The sequence below is a fragment of the Syngnathus typhle genome, linkage group LG1 (assembly GCF_033458585.1).
Source record: "Syngnathus typhle isolate RoL2023-S1 ecotype Sweden linkage group LG1, RoL_Styp_1.0, whole genome shotgun sequence".
In the NCBI taxonomy this organism is placed as follows: Eukaryota; Metazoa; Chordata; class Actinopteri; order Syngnathiformes; family Syngnathidae; genus Syngnathus; species Syngnathus typhle.
This window is the reverse complement of record NC_083738.1, coordinates 27,183,786-27,200,893: the sequence shown is the minus strand read 5'-3', so window position 1 is coordinate 27,200,893 and position 17,108 is coordinate 27,183,786. Positions and strand designations below refer to the sequence as shown.

Here is a 17,108-nt window from a genome sequence, read left to right as displayed (position 1 = left end):
CATACTTTTCCACAACTATATAAAAATAAGAAGTGGAAATGGGCACGCACAGAAAATAAATGTAGTAAATGATGTGTTTGTCTGTAATTAGGGTTGCAAGAAAGGGGCGTGGCCCAAGACCAGACCCGTAACTGGAGCCGTCGGCGGTGCCGCCTTCCGAGACCTTCCCAGACCTTCCGAGACTTTCTTTTGTTTCGCTTTTTGTTTTATTTTTACTTTTTTTTTTTTTGTGGGCAGATTATGTTGAAACGAGGCCACGGGGTACTAGGGGCTGGCCTTGCGGTTGCCATGGTTACCTGAACAAGACCATGCCTGGCACCTCTTGCACTTTCATCCTTTCTAATGGAGGGCGGGGCGGGGACCCGCGGATATTTCCGGCCTCCTCGCAGGCTCACCTTGTTTTACCTTCAGCTGCCGCGCACACACGCACTCACACAAGGTCATCTAGCCTTGTTCCAAAAGTGTGATGTCATCGGGTCAGCACCACCTTGCTATCACTTCATCACATAGAGAAATATTCATCTGCAGGTGACCCAAAACATGCACCTCACTCCACTTGAGTGCGTGAGAGGTGACGACACCGATCATCAAAAGACACACACCCGACATTTTGAATGGCGTGTCAATCACTTGAGTGGTCTCGTGCGTAATCCTCCCTCAATGGTAGCCAAGGCCCGCCCGCCTCGCTGGCCCTGGCGCTCCTTTTGAGGATCAGCCAGGATTTTGCAAGTTGACATCGTGACTCTACACACACGCTGACACCCATGAGCACGCGAGTTGAGCTTTCCTCACACGTTCGCCGCCGATGAGTCCACGCCTCAACAATGGCGAGCAAGTGTTTATCTGCAGATGTCTGAGCTCTAGCGTTACATTGTCCAATCAGATGTCGGCGTGTATGCGTTGCCATGTCAATGTAATCTGCCTTCAGCATCATCGTGCGGACCCGTCGGCGAGGGCCGCTGCTCGAGTGTCAATTTGACGACTTGGAATTTCGTTTTTCTATTTAGAGAAATGCAAAATGTCATCTCACTTGCGTCTTTGCGGCGCGTCAGCAGAGGAAGATCCGCCGGTGCTGTGATAAGAAAAGAGGAGAAGGTCTTTGTCCTGATCACAATGGCGTCTGAGGGACACTCGGGGCTGTCACGAGACAAAAAGAGCAAATGACAAAAGACAAAAAGCATCTCTTGAGAGTCCAACATCAATCACCGAGTCCACTGAAGGAATTCTGGCAAGGTTTTCATCGCAAGCCAAATACCAAACGTGGCTGCGATGATGTCGCAATGATGTCACATGACCGTCAGGACGACGTCTACCGACGTTGACGGTCATCCGGCGAAGACAACGTCTTGGCTGCCCTCGTATTTCGTTTCCATCACGTTCCATTATATTCTCTTGAGTTGTCGAGGGGCGCCGTCTAATTAATCGACAACTCGTTTGAAAATCGATTCATCATTCCGAGAAGTGCTGTCATTTTAAATGGTCCAAAATTTTTAGAAAATGTTGTGCAATGATTTCTACAACAGATTAGAGAGACGTTGGCAGATGAACGATCAATGCAATCGAGTGTCGTGATCAATCGGTGCTGAGTTGTGCTAACGCTGCTAACCGATAAAAGTGCGTGTGCAAGCCCGGCTTCCCTCAACCCATCTGTCCTGTCCCGGCTTTCTGGGCTTCTTTGCTAACGGGACCCCGCGGCCCCCAAACACTGAGCTGGGGGGGGGGGGGGTGCACATGGCCCCCACCCGTCGGCACTCAATTGTGTCTGTGCACGGCAAGGCAAAGCAAAGCACTCTTCTATAGCTTTTTGATTGGCTTTCAATCCTCTGACACCCACACCGTTCTGCATGGCAGCTCTGTGTGTGTGAGCGTGTGTGTGCGGCTTAGTGAGGAGATTTAGTGGGGGGGGGGGGCACAGAGGTGATTTTTCACGGGGAAGTAAAACGGGGCCAGATGGGGCTGATTGTTGCTTTCTACGCAAATTAAAAAGAGACATCTGCACTGAGATGGACGACACAGGCAGTTAACACACACACACACACACACGATAGTAACAAGTGTGTGTGTGTGTGACAGACTTGAGCATGCAGACATCCAGCCAGGTCCACATTACAAAGACTCGTGCGTGTGCATGTGTGTGTGCGAATGAGATGACACATTTGGCAAAGTGAAGTCAAAGTTGAAGACGGAAAAAGAAAAAGAGGACAATTCACAGCTTCAGCCGAGGTCAGAGGTCATTGCATAGAAGAGCACAATGAAGGATTTCATGTGAGGAACCCCTCGACCCCGCCCCCCCCCCCCCTCAATACATATACACTCACACACCAAAAGACCTCGTGTGAGAAAGCAAGGTCAATATGAGTATTAATTCACTATGAATGTTTTTTGCTTCTTACAAAGACTTGAGATCAGCTGAGTCCATCGTCGTAATAGACGAGAACCAAATGTTGGTTTATATTCAATATTTTTCAAAAGTAGATGACCAACAAACGGAATCTCAACCGATACAAAGTGTTTGTGTGCACGTGTGTATCACCCTGAGGGCATTCAGTCACTTAGAGACAGATTTGAGTGGTTTCAGTTTTCCTGCAAAGGGTCTGCTTTTTTTTGTGAAGAGGGGAAGGGGGGGGGGGGGGCAGTCACATAAAGAGGTCACATCCAAACGTCCACTCAGTGCCAGGTGTCCGACCTGTAAAACCCGATGTGACCCCAATTCCCGCACGTCCTTAACTCCAAGCCAGAGCAGTCTCACGATTCACCTGGACAAGTGTCAATACAGGAAGTTGGAGACACACAGGAAGTCAGGAAGAAAAGTCAGGAGAGCTCATGTCAATCATTGGTGGCAACAATACCTGTGTGTCGGTGTGTGCTTGTGCTGCCACCTGCTGCTGGCTCTGAGAATTGCAGCCTGCAAAAGCTTCTTGTCCCCCCCCCCCAAAAGAGGGGAAAAAAACGCAGATTGGAATCATCAAATATTTAGAGCATTCGAACCTTTGATCACCATAGAAATGATCGTCGCCATGACAACCGTGCAAAACAGCCAAAGGACAACATAAAGATTCTTTGGTTCAAACAATAAAAGTTTTTAGTTGTTTTGTTAGCAAGGTATCAACAAAAATCTTTTACTGTCTGAACAAAAGAATCTGTCTACCGTAATTTTCGGACTATAAGTCGCACCGGAGTACAAGTTGCACCAGCCATAAAATGCCCAAAAAAGTGAAAAAACATATATATGTATACAAGTCGCTCCTGAGTATAAGTCGCCCCCCCCCCACCCAAACTATGAAAGAAAACGCGACATATAGTCCGAAAATTACCGTATATTCATGAAGTAGAATCTCATCGAAATAAGCCTAAGGACAACTTGTGCATGAGTTCGACAGCCGCAACATTTATTATGCAATTTATGAAGTGTCAACTTCTGACAGACAATGTTGCCTTCATCCAAAACAGTCCCCATGATGAGTGTGTGTGTGTGTGTGCCTCACATTCCACAGGTCGTGTACATTAAGAGTGCAGCAATGCCCTCTGCTGGCCACCTTCTGCCATCACAGCCGTTGATATGTTTCTGGTGTCAGTCAAATGACTCTGAGCTCCTCCTCTCGTTGCTCCTCCCCTTCATTTTGGTCGGCGTTCCTCGCGAACGCCGACGTCATTTCCTGCAGCAGGAGCTCTTGAGACGGCGTGCAGCCGGCCTGCGGGCAAGACGCCGTTTGCGCGTCGGCGACTCCGCGAGGGGCCGGAAGCGGCCGGACCTCCGGCGTGTCCCGGGGCTCCTGCTTGTGGCCGTCGCCGCTGGACAGGAAGCTGTTTTCCAGGGATTTGAGCACCTGCAGCCCAAAGTCGCCCACCTCCTCGTAGAGCGGCTCCGGCGAATCAGAACGCTCCTCGGCGCTGTCCTGCTGGACCTTCATGGGCTGCGGACGCAAGCGCGCTAGAGTCAAGAGGGCTCGAGCCGCAGTGTCGGTTGAGTCAGAAGTTGGGGAGAGACTCACAAAGTACATGGAGAGCGTCCTGCGGTCGTGAAGTTTCCTCTGCGGACAGCCAAAAAATTCAGCTCAAAGCCGAGCGAAGGGATTTTAAAGTCGGAAGCCGCTTACTAGTGTCTGATTGGCCGAGAGCATGCCATGGTTGCTGTCATCTCCTCGAATGGGCACCAGCGGCATCGTGCCGAACTTCTGCTTGGCGATGTCGGACGAAGAGTGGCGGCGCAGGACGGGAGGGCCCGGCTCGTCGTTCTGCCCCGAGGCACAGAGGTGGGAGGTGACCACGGGGCGGCGGCGGTCCGTCGTCGCGGCGATAGAAGCGGGAAAAACTGACCTGAGCTTTGAGGAAGCTGCCCACCCAGTCCCACAAGTCGGCCTCACTCTGGCAACAAAGGAACCTGCGCGCAGGACACACGTCCATATGTTCATCCGCCGGCGCAAATAGGCCCGGGCCGGGCGCTAAACGTGCAACTTACAGTTGATTTTTGTGTGACATCACGGTGAAGCCCCATCTATGAGCGCAATCAAATGTTAGCCGAACTTTGCATGAAAAAAAAAAAAAAAAAAAAAAAAAAAAAAAATGGATCCGCGCGTCGCCAGTCACCTTGTTGGCGCTTTGAGTTTCCTGCGGACCCCCATGTAGACCTTCATGGTCTTCAGCGGCCACTCCTTCTCCGCTTTGAAGCTCTGAAGTCCAAAAGTGAGGCGACAACACGTTGGGCCTCACTCAAACGTCCCTCAGTCGGGTTATTCGGTACCTTCTTGTCTTTGAGCAACAGTAGTTTGTTGTTCTTGATCTGGAAGCTTCTCTCCTGGAATTTGTTTCCCTGAAGCAGTTTGGGGGTCTCCTCGCGACACCTCAGCACGCCGACCTTCGTCAGGTCGCTCTTGTAGGCTAAAGGTCACGCAAGGAGGTCAGAGCCGTGCCGCTTTCGTGCATGCGCGTGTTGACGTGTGCGCCGCCTACAGGTGAGGATGTCGATGCCGTCCCGTTTCGGGACCCTCTTCGCCACAAAATAGGCGGAGCTGGGGTCGTCCATCTTGCACCACTGCAGCGCCTGCTCCAGAACTTTCTCTTTGGGATGCAACGGACGCTCTGTGGAAGCAAAAAAAAAAAAAAAAAAAAAAAGACACCTCAGACACAAGCATGCACGTGTTTTTTTTTTCGTGTTTTGAGGACGCACCCAGCTCTCCATCCTCGATAACCTCAAATGTCATCCAGACATCTTTGTCACCAGGTGGGACGTTCCTCATATAGAGAACCTGATTGGTCAGCTCCTCTGCACACATGCTGGGCGACACCTGAAGCGACAGCGGAGTTAAAGGACGGCTGTTACCGTGGCAACAGGATATCCGTGTACGCGTTACTTTAAGGGTGATGCAGCTGTCGGGCATCTTCGTCTCCAGGTAGACCTCGATGATCAGATCTCCCGCCTGAGACAACTGAACACACAAGGAGCACATTGACTCATCCCGCTTTACGACCGACTCCGCCCACCCCGAGAAGCCATTGAGCTACTTGAGTGTCCTTCCAGGAAGTGATGAGACTGATCTCCAACTCCATCTGATTCTGGTGCTCTTCATCGATCTGACGAGAAGCAACGAGTCCAATCAGCTGCGCACTCCGAAAGCGGGACATTTGGACATAGGGCCTACTCACGTCAAAAACATACAAGTAGTTGTCAATGAGATCTTCCATGATCTTCACTTCGTGCTCTCCTTTGCCGTCCGTTTGGAAGAGGCTGGGAGCAAAGAGCAGCGACAGGTTCTTGGTGCACATCTGGTTCAGGTCGGCGCATTTCTGGACCCTGGCGGGAGCGACCGATCGTGATTCCGTGACGCAGGTGACACGCCACGCTGGGCCAATCGGGACTCACCTATAGAGGTGGCTCACCAGGGCAGCCAGGGTCATCCGGTTGACCCGTGGAAGGGTCCGGATGATCTCCTTGTAGCGCTCTAACCTGGAAACCTTCAACTGGGTTTCTGAGGGGCAAACAGGAGAGTTTGCAGATGCCGGCGGCTCTTCCACGCGAGGCGGGAAGTCGACTCACTGGCGGCTTCCTGCCACAGCGGGTGGAGGTCGGCCATGAAGACGGGGTCGTCGATCTCCCTGAAGAAGCGCTTGAGGACGTCGGTCACGTCCTCGATAAAGTGGTCTCCGATGCGCAGTTTCACGTTGCGAGCATCTTTCCGGAACTGCTCCATGAGCAGTTTGATCCTGGACTTGGCTCCGTTCTTGCGGTAGATCCCTTCGTGGCTCAGACCTGCGGACGTCCACACCGTGGTTGGAGACGCCGAGCCCCGCCCCCAAACGGACGCCAGCCTACTGACCGTACTGCGTGATGAAGGCGATGCAGCTGTCCACAATTATGGGGATGTCGTTCCTGCTCAGCTGCTGCTCTCGCAGAGCGTTTCCTTTCCCGCCGCCGGCCCGCTGGATGTCCGAATACCACAAGCTGAAGTCGGTGCGGCCCACGCCCCGCAAGTGGAACGTCCTGACACAACGGCAACATCAGAGCTCCCGAGAGCAGCTGAAAGAGGAGCAGCTGATGCCAAAGGTCCGCTCACCTGCCCTTCTCCACCAAAACCAGAATTTCTTTCTTCTCGTGGCTCTGGCCTTCCGAAGCGACACCTTCAAAAGAAAGGATCGGAATCTGGACCTGGTCTCTGGAAGACTGTTCTCATAGACACCTAACTCAGCTCCTGGAGACGCTTGAGGTTGATGATGTCTTCTGCGGCGCCGTCGTTTTGCGGACAGATGAAGAGGTTGGACTTCTGCAGGACAAAGTAGGCCTCCTTCCACTGCTGAGGGTCCAACATGGCTCGGTACTGCAAGCGTCCGATGCGTTCAAACTCCCGGGTCAGCAGGCAGTGACAGCTGAGCGGCGTCGCGGCCTGGAGAGCAAACACGACACGGCGCTTCTATCTTCGGCCCATTCCGTTTTTGGCCGAGGCAACATCAAACCTTCCCGATGGCACTGGTCCAGGTGTGCAGAACCTCGGCCGTCTCCACACCAAACTGATGGACTTTGTCCGAGGTTAAATATAACTCAAAGGTGTACCGGAACCTGAGCGGGAAAAGCGGTCCGTTGATCGCGGGTTAAGTTCTGTGCCACGCGGCGCCGACCGAACCTGTCCACAAAGCCGTTGTTGTTGTTGCTGCTGTTGGACGAGTCGGGTCGGCCCACTCCCAAACACACGACGTCCTTCAGGTTGAACTCCACGCACGGCTCTGCCGATCGCGACGTCTGGTACAGGAACAGCGACTGATCCACCGAGCACCAGAACTTCTGAAAGTCTGCGGAAGTCCAGAGGACAGGATGTGAAGGGAACAAAGAGCTGCGGAGGAACATGGTTCCGTCAGGACGACAAGGCCAACCTTCTCGAGAACGGCGAGACAGCGTCCCTCTGCTGGTGCAATTGGATTTGAAAAGGTAGCCCGAATGAAGGATGGTCTTCATGATCTCGTCGTAGACGCCTGGATCTGGGACCAGACCATAGGAAGTTCTATTGGCCATCTCTGTTCTACAACACTGCATTGTAGTAGTATTAGTAGTAGGACAAGTCTGACCCGATGCGGGGTAGTGATCAGGTAGATCTCTTGTTGGTTGCTGTCCGTGTGCTGTGGCTGTCAGGTAAATGGATCGGGCCTCAGAGAAGATATGAGTGACAGTTTTGAGGAGTGTGTGCTCAGAGACCGCCGAACACAGAACCTGAAGGGAGACGCAAAAAAAGCACGGTAAGGAACACATAGCGTTGCCAAGGACTTGCTATCGTCACCCACATACATCTCCATTTGACATGATTCCATTTCACGCGACTTTCTGTCTAACGCGGTTTAGTCGTGGACCCCCTTTCTTTTGGGGGGAAGAGTCATAAATATCGTTTTAAGGTAAATGGATGATATAAGGACCATACAAAGATGAACGGCTGGATGTAGGTAGATGGGTAGATGGGTAGATGGGTAGATGGGTAGATGGGTAGATGGGTGGGTGGGTAGGTGGGTAGGTGGGTAGGTGGGTAGGTGGGTAGGTGGGTGGATAGATGGGTGGATAGATGGGTGGATAGATGGGTGGATAGATGGGTAGATGGGTAGATGGGTAGATGGGTGGGTGGGTAGGTGGGTAGGTGGGTAGGTGGGTAGGTGGGTAGGTGGGTGGATAGATGGGTGGATAGATGGGTGGATAGATGGGTGGATAGATGGGTGGATAGATAGATAGATAGATAGATGGGTGGATAGATAGATAGATAGATAGATGGGTGGATAGATAGATAGATAGATAGATGGGTGGATAGATGGGTGGATAGATAGATAGATAGATAGATAGATAGATAGATAGATAGATAGATAGATAGATAGATAGATAGATAGATAGATAGATAGATAGATAGATAGATAGATAGATAGATAGATAGATAGATAGATAGATAGATAGATAGATAGATAGATAGATAGATAGATAGATAGATAGATAGATAGATAGATAGATAGATAGATAGATAGATAGATAGATAGATAGATAGATAGATAGATAGATAGATAGATAGATAGATAGATAGATAGATAGATAGATAGATAGATAGATAGATAGATAGATAGATAGATAGATAGATAGATAGATAGATAGATAGATAGATAGATAGATAGATAGATAGATAGATAGATAGATAGATAGATAGATGGATGGATGGATGGATGGATAGATGGATAGATGGATAGATGGATAGATAGATCTGCATTCGTACCGCAGTGTGTATGTATTTAAAAAACATCCAGATGACACGACTTAACAGGCTCAGAGAAAACTCCAAATGAAAGCTATGTGTGTCAAACGATATCAAAAGCAAAGCAACAAAGAAAGTACGCTGTGTTAACCAAGGAAAGAATCCCGCTGCCAACCAGCGCTGGTAATTTGATGAATTTCCCTGACCAATTTAAAGGTGTTTGACAGATCTTTATGACCACTTTATATTAGAGGTAGCTACGATTGGGGTTCGCAGAAGCGTCTCATCCACCCTTTTTTTTTTCCCCTCCTCTCTTCCACACCGATCGCATGGAAACGACTTACTCAGTCCGCCTGACATTGTCTTGTGCGTATTGCTTCTCTTTTACTACAACGTCAACAGACATTCACGGTGACTGACGGCAAACGGATGACCAGCGGTCACGGTGACTGATGGCCCCCTTCGGCTGCCCAACAACACGCCTGACCGAAATTAAAAAACACCAAAGGAACCCTTCAGCTGCCTTAAAAACATGCCTTACTAAAAAAAAACACAAAACTTTCTATACAATGGACTTTTGGGGTTAACGCGATCCCCAAATTCTGGACCCCAAAATCTGCCTAGAATCGAGATTTACTGTCAAAAGAACGCCAGCTGAAATATTCCCGTGGTTTCCAAATGCGCACCTTGAGCAGCTGTTCCTGGCTGCTGAAAGCGGGATGGGCCAGTCGGAAGCGTCCTTCCCGGTACTTCTGACCGATGAAATCTCGCCGCTGACTCGGCGACGCGTCGCAGTCCAGCTCGTCGGACTGGGACAAGTGGGCGGCCCAGAACTCGTTGGCGCGATCGTTACCCAGCATGATGAAGAGCTGCCACGCGAACAACGAGTACATAAAAGACGAGTCAAACGGATTCCGGTCGTTTCAGGTCTTGAGCCGATTCAAGACTTACTTGCACAATCTGGTTGCTCCACACGCTGGTGTCCAGTTTCAGACTCTGGACTTTGGAAACCATGGTGCCCAAACCTCTGTGCTGACCTGCACTTGAGAATTGAATGACATCATTATGAAAGTCCACCATACCAACATGCTAGCATGTCGCTAATGCGGGCGTACCGGCACAATTCTTGCAGATGACCACACACAAGTTGATGGAAGCCCAGTCGGGGTTGACGGCCTGGCAATCGGCACACGTGCGGTTGGAGCGGTTGGACCAGATCTTCTCCGCCACCTCGTAATCCGACAGGGTCTCGGCGATGGCCTCCTGCAGCGCCTCCATCCAGTCCCGCTTCTCCCGGTCCGAGTCGGCCGTGAAGCTGGAGAGGCAGAGAGTTGATGGCAGGTCGCCGTGGCAACGGACCAGCGAAGGTGACAAAGGTGGTACCTGAAAGTTCTGTAGGGAGTGATGAGGTCGAAACTCTTGTTTTTCCCATCTCGGATCGTGGCGCCGCGGGCCTCGATCACCGTGATGCCGATCCCGGTACGAAAACACTGAAACCGACCAAAAACAGATATCACACACACAGCTGGAAGACACGGGAAGTTGCGTGCAGAAACGTGTCGGCATTGCGTGTGGAAAAACATCTAGGTTCCGCACGGCCCAGATGCTAACGGGTAGCGTCTGTGGTGCTACGGTGTTAGCCTGTTGTGCTAACATCACCTGCTGGCTTTTGTGGAGCCAAATCTGCTCTGTGTTGAGAGCGACGTAAACTTTCGACTTGGTTCCTTTCAGCTCCAGGAAGCCGTGTTTCTGACAGTGGGGACCGGGACCCAACCAGCGCCGCCCGAATACCAGCTGGTCTCGGACGTGGTCCTGCAGCGTGGACACCCAACGGCGCCTCAGCACTGACGCGGGCACATCAACACAGTTGGTGCAAAGTCAACAATGAATCGCTTCCCCCCCCCCCCGTGCACGTGCGTACCTTCGTTATCGGCCTTAAAAACAAAAATCCGCTGACTTGTCACAATTTCAAATTTGTTGTCTTTGGAGGGGCGGGCCATCTGGATGGCAGCCAACGGGACAACTCCTTTGGGGTACGCGTCCTGCCACAGATGACGATGACGATGACAATGGCGGCAACGTCGCGGATGGACTCCGACCTCACCTTCTCGTTTCCAAAATACATGAGATTTTTGCCGTCAAACTTGACGAAGCGCTTCTGGAAAACGTAGTTCCTGGAATGAAGCACAAGTTGGGCATGGTCAGGCGAGCGGGACAAAGTTGCGCAACGTGGGGGGAAAAAAGAGAAAGACACACACACCCAGTCAAGAAGGAAGAGGAGAAGGACGAAGACGACGACGACACACAGGACAGGACCACAATGACGACACGCACGACGAGAGTGCGTGCGGAACTTTCAAGCCTGACACACACACACGCGCGCACGTTTAACGTGTGCAAAAGCGACCACGTCGTCATCGCCCCAGCTGGACCCGCCCGCCGCTTCGATCAAAAAAGTCTCTTCTACTTGCCGTTCCCAGCGACATAAACCAAACGCACCCCTGCGGCGACAGCTTGTCCAGCCATCCACTGATGACGGGCGTGGCGGCCCTGTCGCTGAGGGAGGTGTAGCTGGCGTACGGCGAGATGGTCTGGTCCTCGTCGCCGTCTGGGGCGCACCTGCAAAGGGGACGATTATGGTCTCGCGGCACTCGGCTGACACGTCAGGTGACGCCCGCTTTACCCATGGTGCTCGGCAAATTCCCCCTCCCGCCTCCTGCTTTCGCCGTCTCGTCTGATGTCGATCTGAGTAAGAAAACAAACACATGAGATCACGCGTGGGCGCCGACATCGAAACGGCGGCGCGGCGGACTCACTTCGCTGCCAAACGTGTTGACTCCGCCTCTTTGGAAAAGAGTTTCACAGTAGGGACTGATGACGTCGTCAAGGTCGACAGGGTCGTCTGTCGACACAACCGTGTCTTAATGGCTTATGACATCACACATGACGTCATCGCGTGATGACATCGCATATGTTGTCATCGCGTGATGACATCACACATGATAGAATAAAGTGATGACGTCACCTTGCACGCTCACCTCGGACCGATTCTGACGAGTTGTTGCTTGAAGTGCCGCCACTGCCAACGGGATTCAAATGAATTGATCATTGATTGACTGATGGACGAATTGATTCGTTGTCCAAACCTGTTTCTCTGCTCCCTACGGTTCTTGTCAGCTGCGTGTCGAGGCGGCGTCGGAGGGGCAGACCCCACGGTGCCCCAGTAGATGTCATTGGAGATCATCTCCATCCTGCTCGAGCCGGACCACCGCGAGGATAAGGACGTCCTGCCATCGTCATGGCAACCAAGAGACGTAGGTGAAGAGGAAGCGGGGCGCGGTCGGTTGTCGTGCGCTTGTGTGGGAGGAGAGGGCAACGGGGGCGGAACCGGACGGACGACCCTCGGGGGAACGGGCGGCAGGGAAACGCCCGATCTGCCGACGGGCGTCGACTCGGACAAAGGTGAGTTGATGCCGTCTAAAAGCGGAAAGCAGACGGACTCTTGGGAGAGTCTCCTGTGCGGCGACAGGACGACGTCAGGCGCAGGGGGGTGAAAGTGAACCGGCGCAGTGCGCCTCCGGTTAAAAACCGTTCTGGGTTTGGGCACCGGCTTCAGCATGGCGGACAGATCCGGAGCTGAGTAGTTCCTAAACGCTTCCAAGCCGTAGGTCGTGTGCGACGATGGGGGCGGAGAAGACGAGGGCAGGTCCGTCGCGGAATGGTGTCGCTCAGGCGCCGCTCTCTGATTGGCTCCCTGAGCTAACCGCCTCTGGACTTGCGATAGAAGTCTCAGGATCCGTTTGCGATGTCCGGTGGCCGTGATTCCCAGGCTGACCAGCGCGTCGTGATCCAAGTGGGCCACATCGGCGGCCAATAGGAGCCCGGCTCTCTGGAAGGAGGCGTGGTACCTGTGAGGAACGACATGGACGCAAGAAGTGGGCAAATGATCGTAAAACGGCCCCTGCGTTGCTTTGTGCATCGGGTGACTTCTGACCTCTCCAAATGGATGGCGGCCAGAAGCGTTTCCACCGCCGTGTTAGCATCTAGCGTCGCCATGACCACCATCGCCAGCGCCATCTCCTGACGCCATCACGCGGCCATCACCGGTCACAGCGGCCCATCGGTAACAGACCTTCAACAAAATTAATTACCGTTTTTTTGCATGTATAATGCGCCCCCATGTATAATACGCACCCTAAAAATGGCATGTTGATGCTGGAAAAAAGCCTGTACCCATGTATAATACGCACCCAAATTTTGACTCCTACTTAAGTCCGTAAACGTAAAATTATTTCAGAAAAGAGATCATCTTTGGGAACAACCGGATGTTATTCTCCCGGTCAGTATCACTGCGCATGCGCTAGCAAACTCAATAGCGAAAAAATGTTTCGGATTTGTGTCGGGTACATTGTGACAGCAAACGAGCAGGTGATCGAGCAAGCGTCTGATACGAAAGCATTGTGTTCGTATGGAGCGTGTTTGAAGTGAATTTTTTTTTTTGTACCCATGTATAATGCGCACCCCAGATTTTAGGACAATAAATTAGTTAAATTTTGCGGATTATACATGGCAAAAAACGGTAATTCATTCATGGCATATATTAATGTCAGGAAATGCCCCCCCCCCCCCCGCCCAAAACAAAAATGCTGCTACTATGATAGTGTAGGAGGAAGTTAACTAATGCTAGCATGTTAGCATAGCAAGAAGTGACGAAACTATATTGCTTATATGTGAAGTGAAGTCTTCAAAATATTTAATAAACATGTTAGCGTGTTCAAATGACAGGTCTCCAACGTGTCAGCATCGCAACAAGCAGTATTATTATTATTATTTTTTCATCTGCATATGCACCAAAGTGTATGTACTTTTATAGAACAGCCTATTTTGGACATGTTTTTTTCAAACTTCCACATCCATTTGGAAAGATTGACAACCTCGAGTGACTCATCGCAGCATACCAATGCCAGTGGGAACTTTTCAAAAAGATGTCTCAGTCTGCCATGTAAACTCATTCTCTTCACATAGCTCGACATTTTCATGCAAGCGTCATCTTCATGGTGTGAAGATGCCACAATCTTCACAAGTTGGCCTCAGCGACAGCCACTTTGATTGTGTCATAAAAGTGGACGTCAGTGCGCCTCCTAGCGGACAAAATGGGCAACAACACTTACTTTTACAGAACCTGTTCTCCGCTGGGACTGGAGGCCCTGAGCGGCCCAAGCGACTTGGCACAGTTAGCATAGCAGCAAACGACCACCAAAGCTAACACGCAAGCATCTCAGGAAGAACTGGGAGTGGCCCAACAGGAACACGTTTGTGATCCTCTGCAGGGAGTGACCGCAACATGTTGCTAACAACATGTTAGCATAGCAGCAAGTAATGGAAATAAGAGGCCAAGTTGCTCTTTGAAGGCCTAATTGATGTTTTATTCATCACAGTCGAAGCAGATGATCGGGCTGCATTGATTGCAACGGATGATGACTTCATGCAGGCGAGCACAAGACGACTATTGTTACACGCACACAAGCGAAGCGTTGTTATTCAGCATGTGCGTCGGGCTGACCTCGGCCCTCCCGAGGACGACGAGGGGGCGCGTTCCCAAACAAAAGGAGTTGTGTTCCTTTCTGTTCCATTCCGGTCTGTTCTGCTGGGCTCTGCCCGAGAACGGCTCGGCCTCGTTTGGTCCGAACGCTCACGTTTCGCCGCCGGCTCAACACGTTACCGTAGCGACGGCGGACAAACGACACCGCCAATCGGTGCAGAACAGGTCATGTGACTTAGCCGGACCCAAACACACCCAAACTTCCTACATGCACAAGTGTGTGTTTGCACGTGTGCAAAAGAATAAAATGTGTGTGGGTGGGTGTGTGTTTCCTCAACAGTCCTGCGTGTGCGTGTGTGTGTTATGTGATCGGTCAAGTGGACTTGGAAGCTGCACATCCGGTTGTTTGCCCCATGAGAACTTGACGCTGGACAAATTGCATCCACCCCCGAATTTGAAGGTACCGTAATTTTTGGACTATAAGTCGCACCAGCCATGAAATGCCCAAAAAAGTGAAAAGAAAACGCGACTTATAGTCCGAAAATTACGGTACTCAGAGCGTTTGAACATGCCATGCTAATTGCATGTCACGTTTGCCCGAAGAAGCCAGCAGAGCAGCACGGGTAGTCGCATGAGTGCTACTGATGAAGTCCCATGATGGAGTCCAACTCCAAGCCATGATGATGTGCTGACTCACGCTACAAAATGACGTGCAGATGATGTCATCACGCTGTGATGTCATGCTGTGGTGCTACGCAACAGATGTGAGGCCGCGACCCCCGTGCACACGCAGCGAGCCTTGAGGAAGCGGCCAGAGGAAAGGAAGGGCCCAGCGAATGGCCGTGACATCACAACAGGAAGTTTTCAACAGGAACATGCCGCCTGACAACATCCTCTTTGTATGTGCGTCTTTGTTCGACAGGACGACGGCGCCCCAAGGTCAGAAAGGAAACAAACACCTCCTTTTCCTTGACTAACACACGCACACACATTTCTACAAACGAGAAAGGAGCAGATAGTGATACCAGGCATCGCCCTTCTTTCAAAGTATCGGGAAGGCTGCCAATACCGGCCACCGATACTTAAGGCGAAGAGGGGCAACCATGAGCAGTGATATTTGATGCTCAACAGCTACCAAATCAACAAAAGACATTTGACAAAAAAATAAAAATTCTATGAGTCTGCTACACATGGGCTCCCTCTGGTGGTATGCAAAAGAATTACTGAATTCGATACAACAATGCACATTTACAGCATGACTTCAATCCAACATACCGTAGTTTTCAGACTATAAGTCGCGTTTTTTTTCATAGTTTGGGTAGGGGGGCGACTTATACTCAGGAGCGACTTATATACATATATATGTTTTTTTTTTTCACTTTTCTGGGCATTTTATGGCTGGTGCGACTTATACTCCGGTGCGACTTATAGTCCGAAAATTACGGTAAGTGAAGCTAGATGAAAATACATTTTGTGCCTCTTAGGACTGAAGTTTGTATTTTAATATCAACTATTAACCATGAAAAGTCAATTTATAGCTTTTTTGTTGTTGAGAGGTGTGTCAAAGTCCCACGGTGTCCTACCTCCATGATGTCCAAAACAAAACAACATCAAGAAATCCATCAGTAGAAATTAGACGCAGAACCATCATGACAGACGTGAAAACCAGGTCAGGTGCACGAGAACTGCTTTCTGCGTCACAGCAACTTTGGGGGTAAAATTTAGGAGGAGACGTTGCTCGTCAGAGTTTGGATTTGCAATTGAGCCAAAATTGCATGAATTTTGACCAACTGGACCAAGCCCACAACCACAAACCAGAAGAACCAATAAATGCTCATGGGAAACTTACCAATGAAAAAGCAAAACAGCTAGAACCAGTCCGACCAGAGGAACCGGCAAAACAAGCAGAAGCGGTAGAACTACTAAAACCAGTAGAACCAGATGGACTAGCAAAACCAGTACGCAGACCTGCCAGACCAGTCAAGCAGGACGAGAACAAACGGTACGTGCGTGTGTTTCCGGTTGGGTCCAATCCTGACAGAACCGAACCGCGACCGAAACAATTTGACCCGTTGCGGTCACTCACTTGACTCGTGCTCCGGTTCCTTTTCCTCCCCGGTTCGGTTCGGTTGGGCTGACAAAATCCGCACGCAGTCCGGGACCGTAAGCAAACCCACATCCACTCTGTGCTGAGACTTGTGAGAGTTGCGCGAGTTCTGTTGGATTGCAGACGTTCAACACGCCCGACGTTCACAGTGTCAAGGCACAGCAAGAACAACGGATACAACTTCCGGGTTGCTGTATTTCAAAACAAAAGTTCCAAAAGTCCCGATTTCCTGTTGTAGACTGACGCGACATTCTATGTTAAAATCAATATTTAATGTTATTAATAAACACGCAAGATATTAAAATACGCAAAGCAGATTCGCAATTTAAATATTTGCTTTTTTTTTCCAAAAGAATTATGATTTAATCATTATCATCACATGCTACTCATTTTATTAAATATGTATTTGGAGTTTAAATATGAACATTAAATAGATCATTATCATATCGTATACTTTTATTTTATTTATTATATTATACTGATTTGGTTTTAATCGTGATGTATAATTGGGGGGGTGCGTCTCTCCAATAAAAACATTCCATTTAAGTAGGATTTATTTTAAAGTTGGATAGCAATTTGATTCAAAAAGTTCAAGACCGTATCATGCAATGAGTTGCTTGTTGTCATTTTACAACAATATAAATGAACCTGTGTCCGGTTGCATGCGTTCATTAGCATACTGTAAATGACAGAAAAAGAAATGTCATGATGCGTTCATGTCCGAGGTGATGAGGGAAGGAGTAAGGTTTTA

General features: G+C 50.2%; 1 protein-coding gene across 3 annotated transcripts; it reads right to left on the bottom strand.

Annotated features, from left to right (window-relative positions):
• Positions 1-3,368: 3,368 nt before the first annotated feature.
• Positions 3,369-16,514, bottom strand: arap3 (ArfGAP with RhoGAP domain, ankyrin repeat and PH domain 3). Of its 3 annotated transcripts, XM_061291830.1 has the most exons (35): positions 16,337-16,514; positions 12,703-12,840; positions 11,855-12,616; positions 11,747-11,787; positions 11,525-11,610; positions 11,392-11,453; positions 11,208-11,327; positions 10,813-10,882; positions 10,630-10,750; positions 10,368-10,552; positions 10,092-10,198; positions 9,824-10,023; positions 9,660-9,745; positions 9,395-9,577; positions 7,555-7,696; positions 7,363-7,467; positions 7,116-7,281; positions 6,949-7,051; positions 6,680-6,878; positions 6,552-6,615; positions 6,315-6,478; positions 6,035-6,247; positions 5,861-5,966; positions 5,644-5,791; positions 5,503-5,571; positions 5,352-5,426; positions 5,168-5,285; positions 4,951-5,079; positions 4,742-4,878; positions 4,588-4,670; positions 4,460-4,495; positions 4,318-4,381; positions 4,098-4,235; positions 3,993-4,031; positions 3,369-3,914 (listed from the first exon to the last, which is right to left on the bottom strand). In XM_061291830.1, exons 2-35 carry the CDS (start codon positions 12,783-12,785, stop codon positions 3,576-3,578), a joined length of 4,743 nt encoding a protein of 1,580 aa, XP_061147814.1. In that variant the 5' UTR covers positions 12,786-12,840; positions 16,337-16,514; the 3' UTR covers positions 3,369-3,575. The 3 variants fall into 3 exon arrangements, with proteins under 3 accessions (XP_061147814.1, XP_061147796.1, XP_061147805.1); XM_061291812.1 differs by having other exon boundaries at positions 7,363-7,696; XM_061291821.1 differs by having other exon boundaries at positions 5,644-5,725; positions 7,363-7,696.
• Between the last annotated feature and the right edge of the window lie 594 nt (positions 16,515-17,108).

What these genes read in the sequence shown, in the direction of transcription:
- arap3 (XM_061291812.1), bottom strand. Translation starts at nt 12,785, where the DNA reads ATGGCGCTGGCGATGGTGGTCATGGCGACGCTAGATGCTAACACGGCG. An exon ending in GGAGCAACCAGATTGTGCAA is followed by an intron (nt 9,578 to 9,659) that starts GTAAGTCTTGAA and finishes TTCGCGTGGCAG; the next exon opens with CTCTTCATCATGCTGGGTAA. An exon ending in ACTACTTGTATGTTTTTGAC is followed by an intron (nt 5,572 to 5,643) that starts GTGAGTAGGCCC and finishes GCTTCTCGTCAG; the next exon opens with ATCGATGAAGAGCACCAGAA.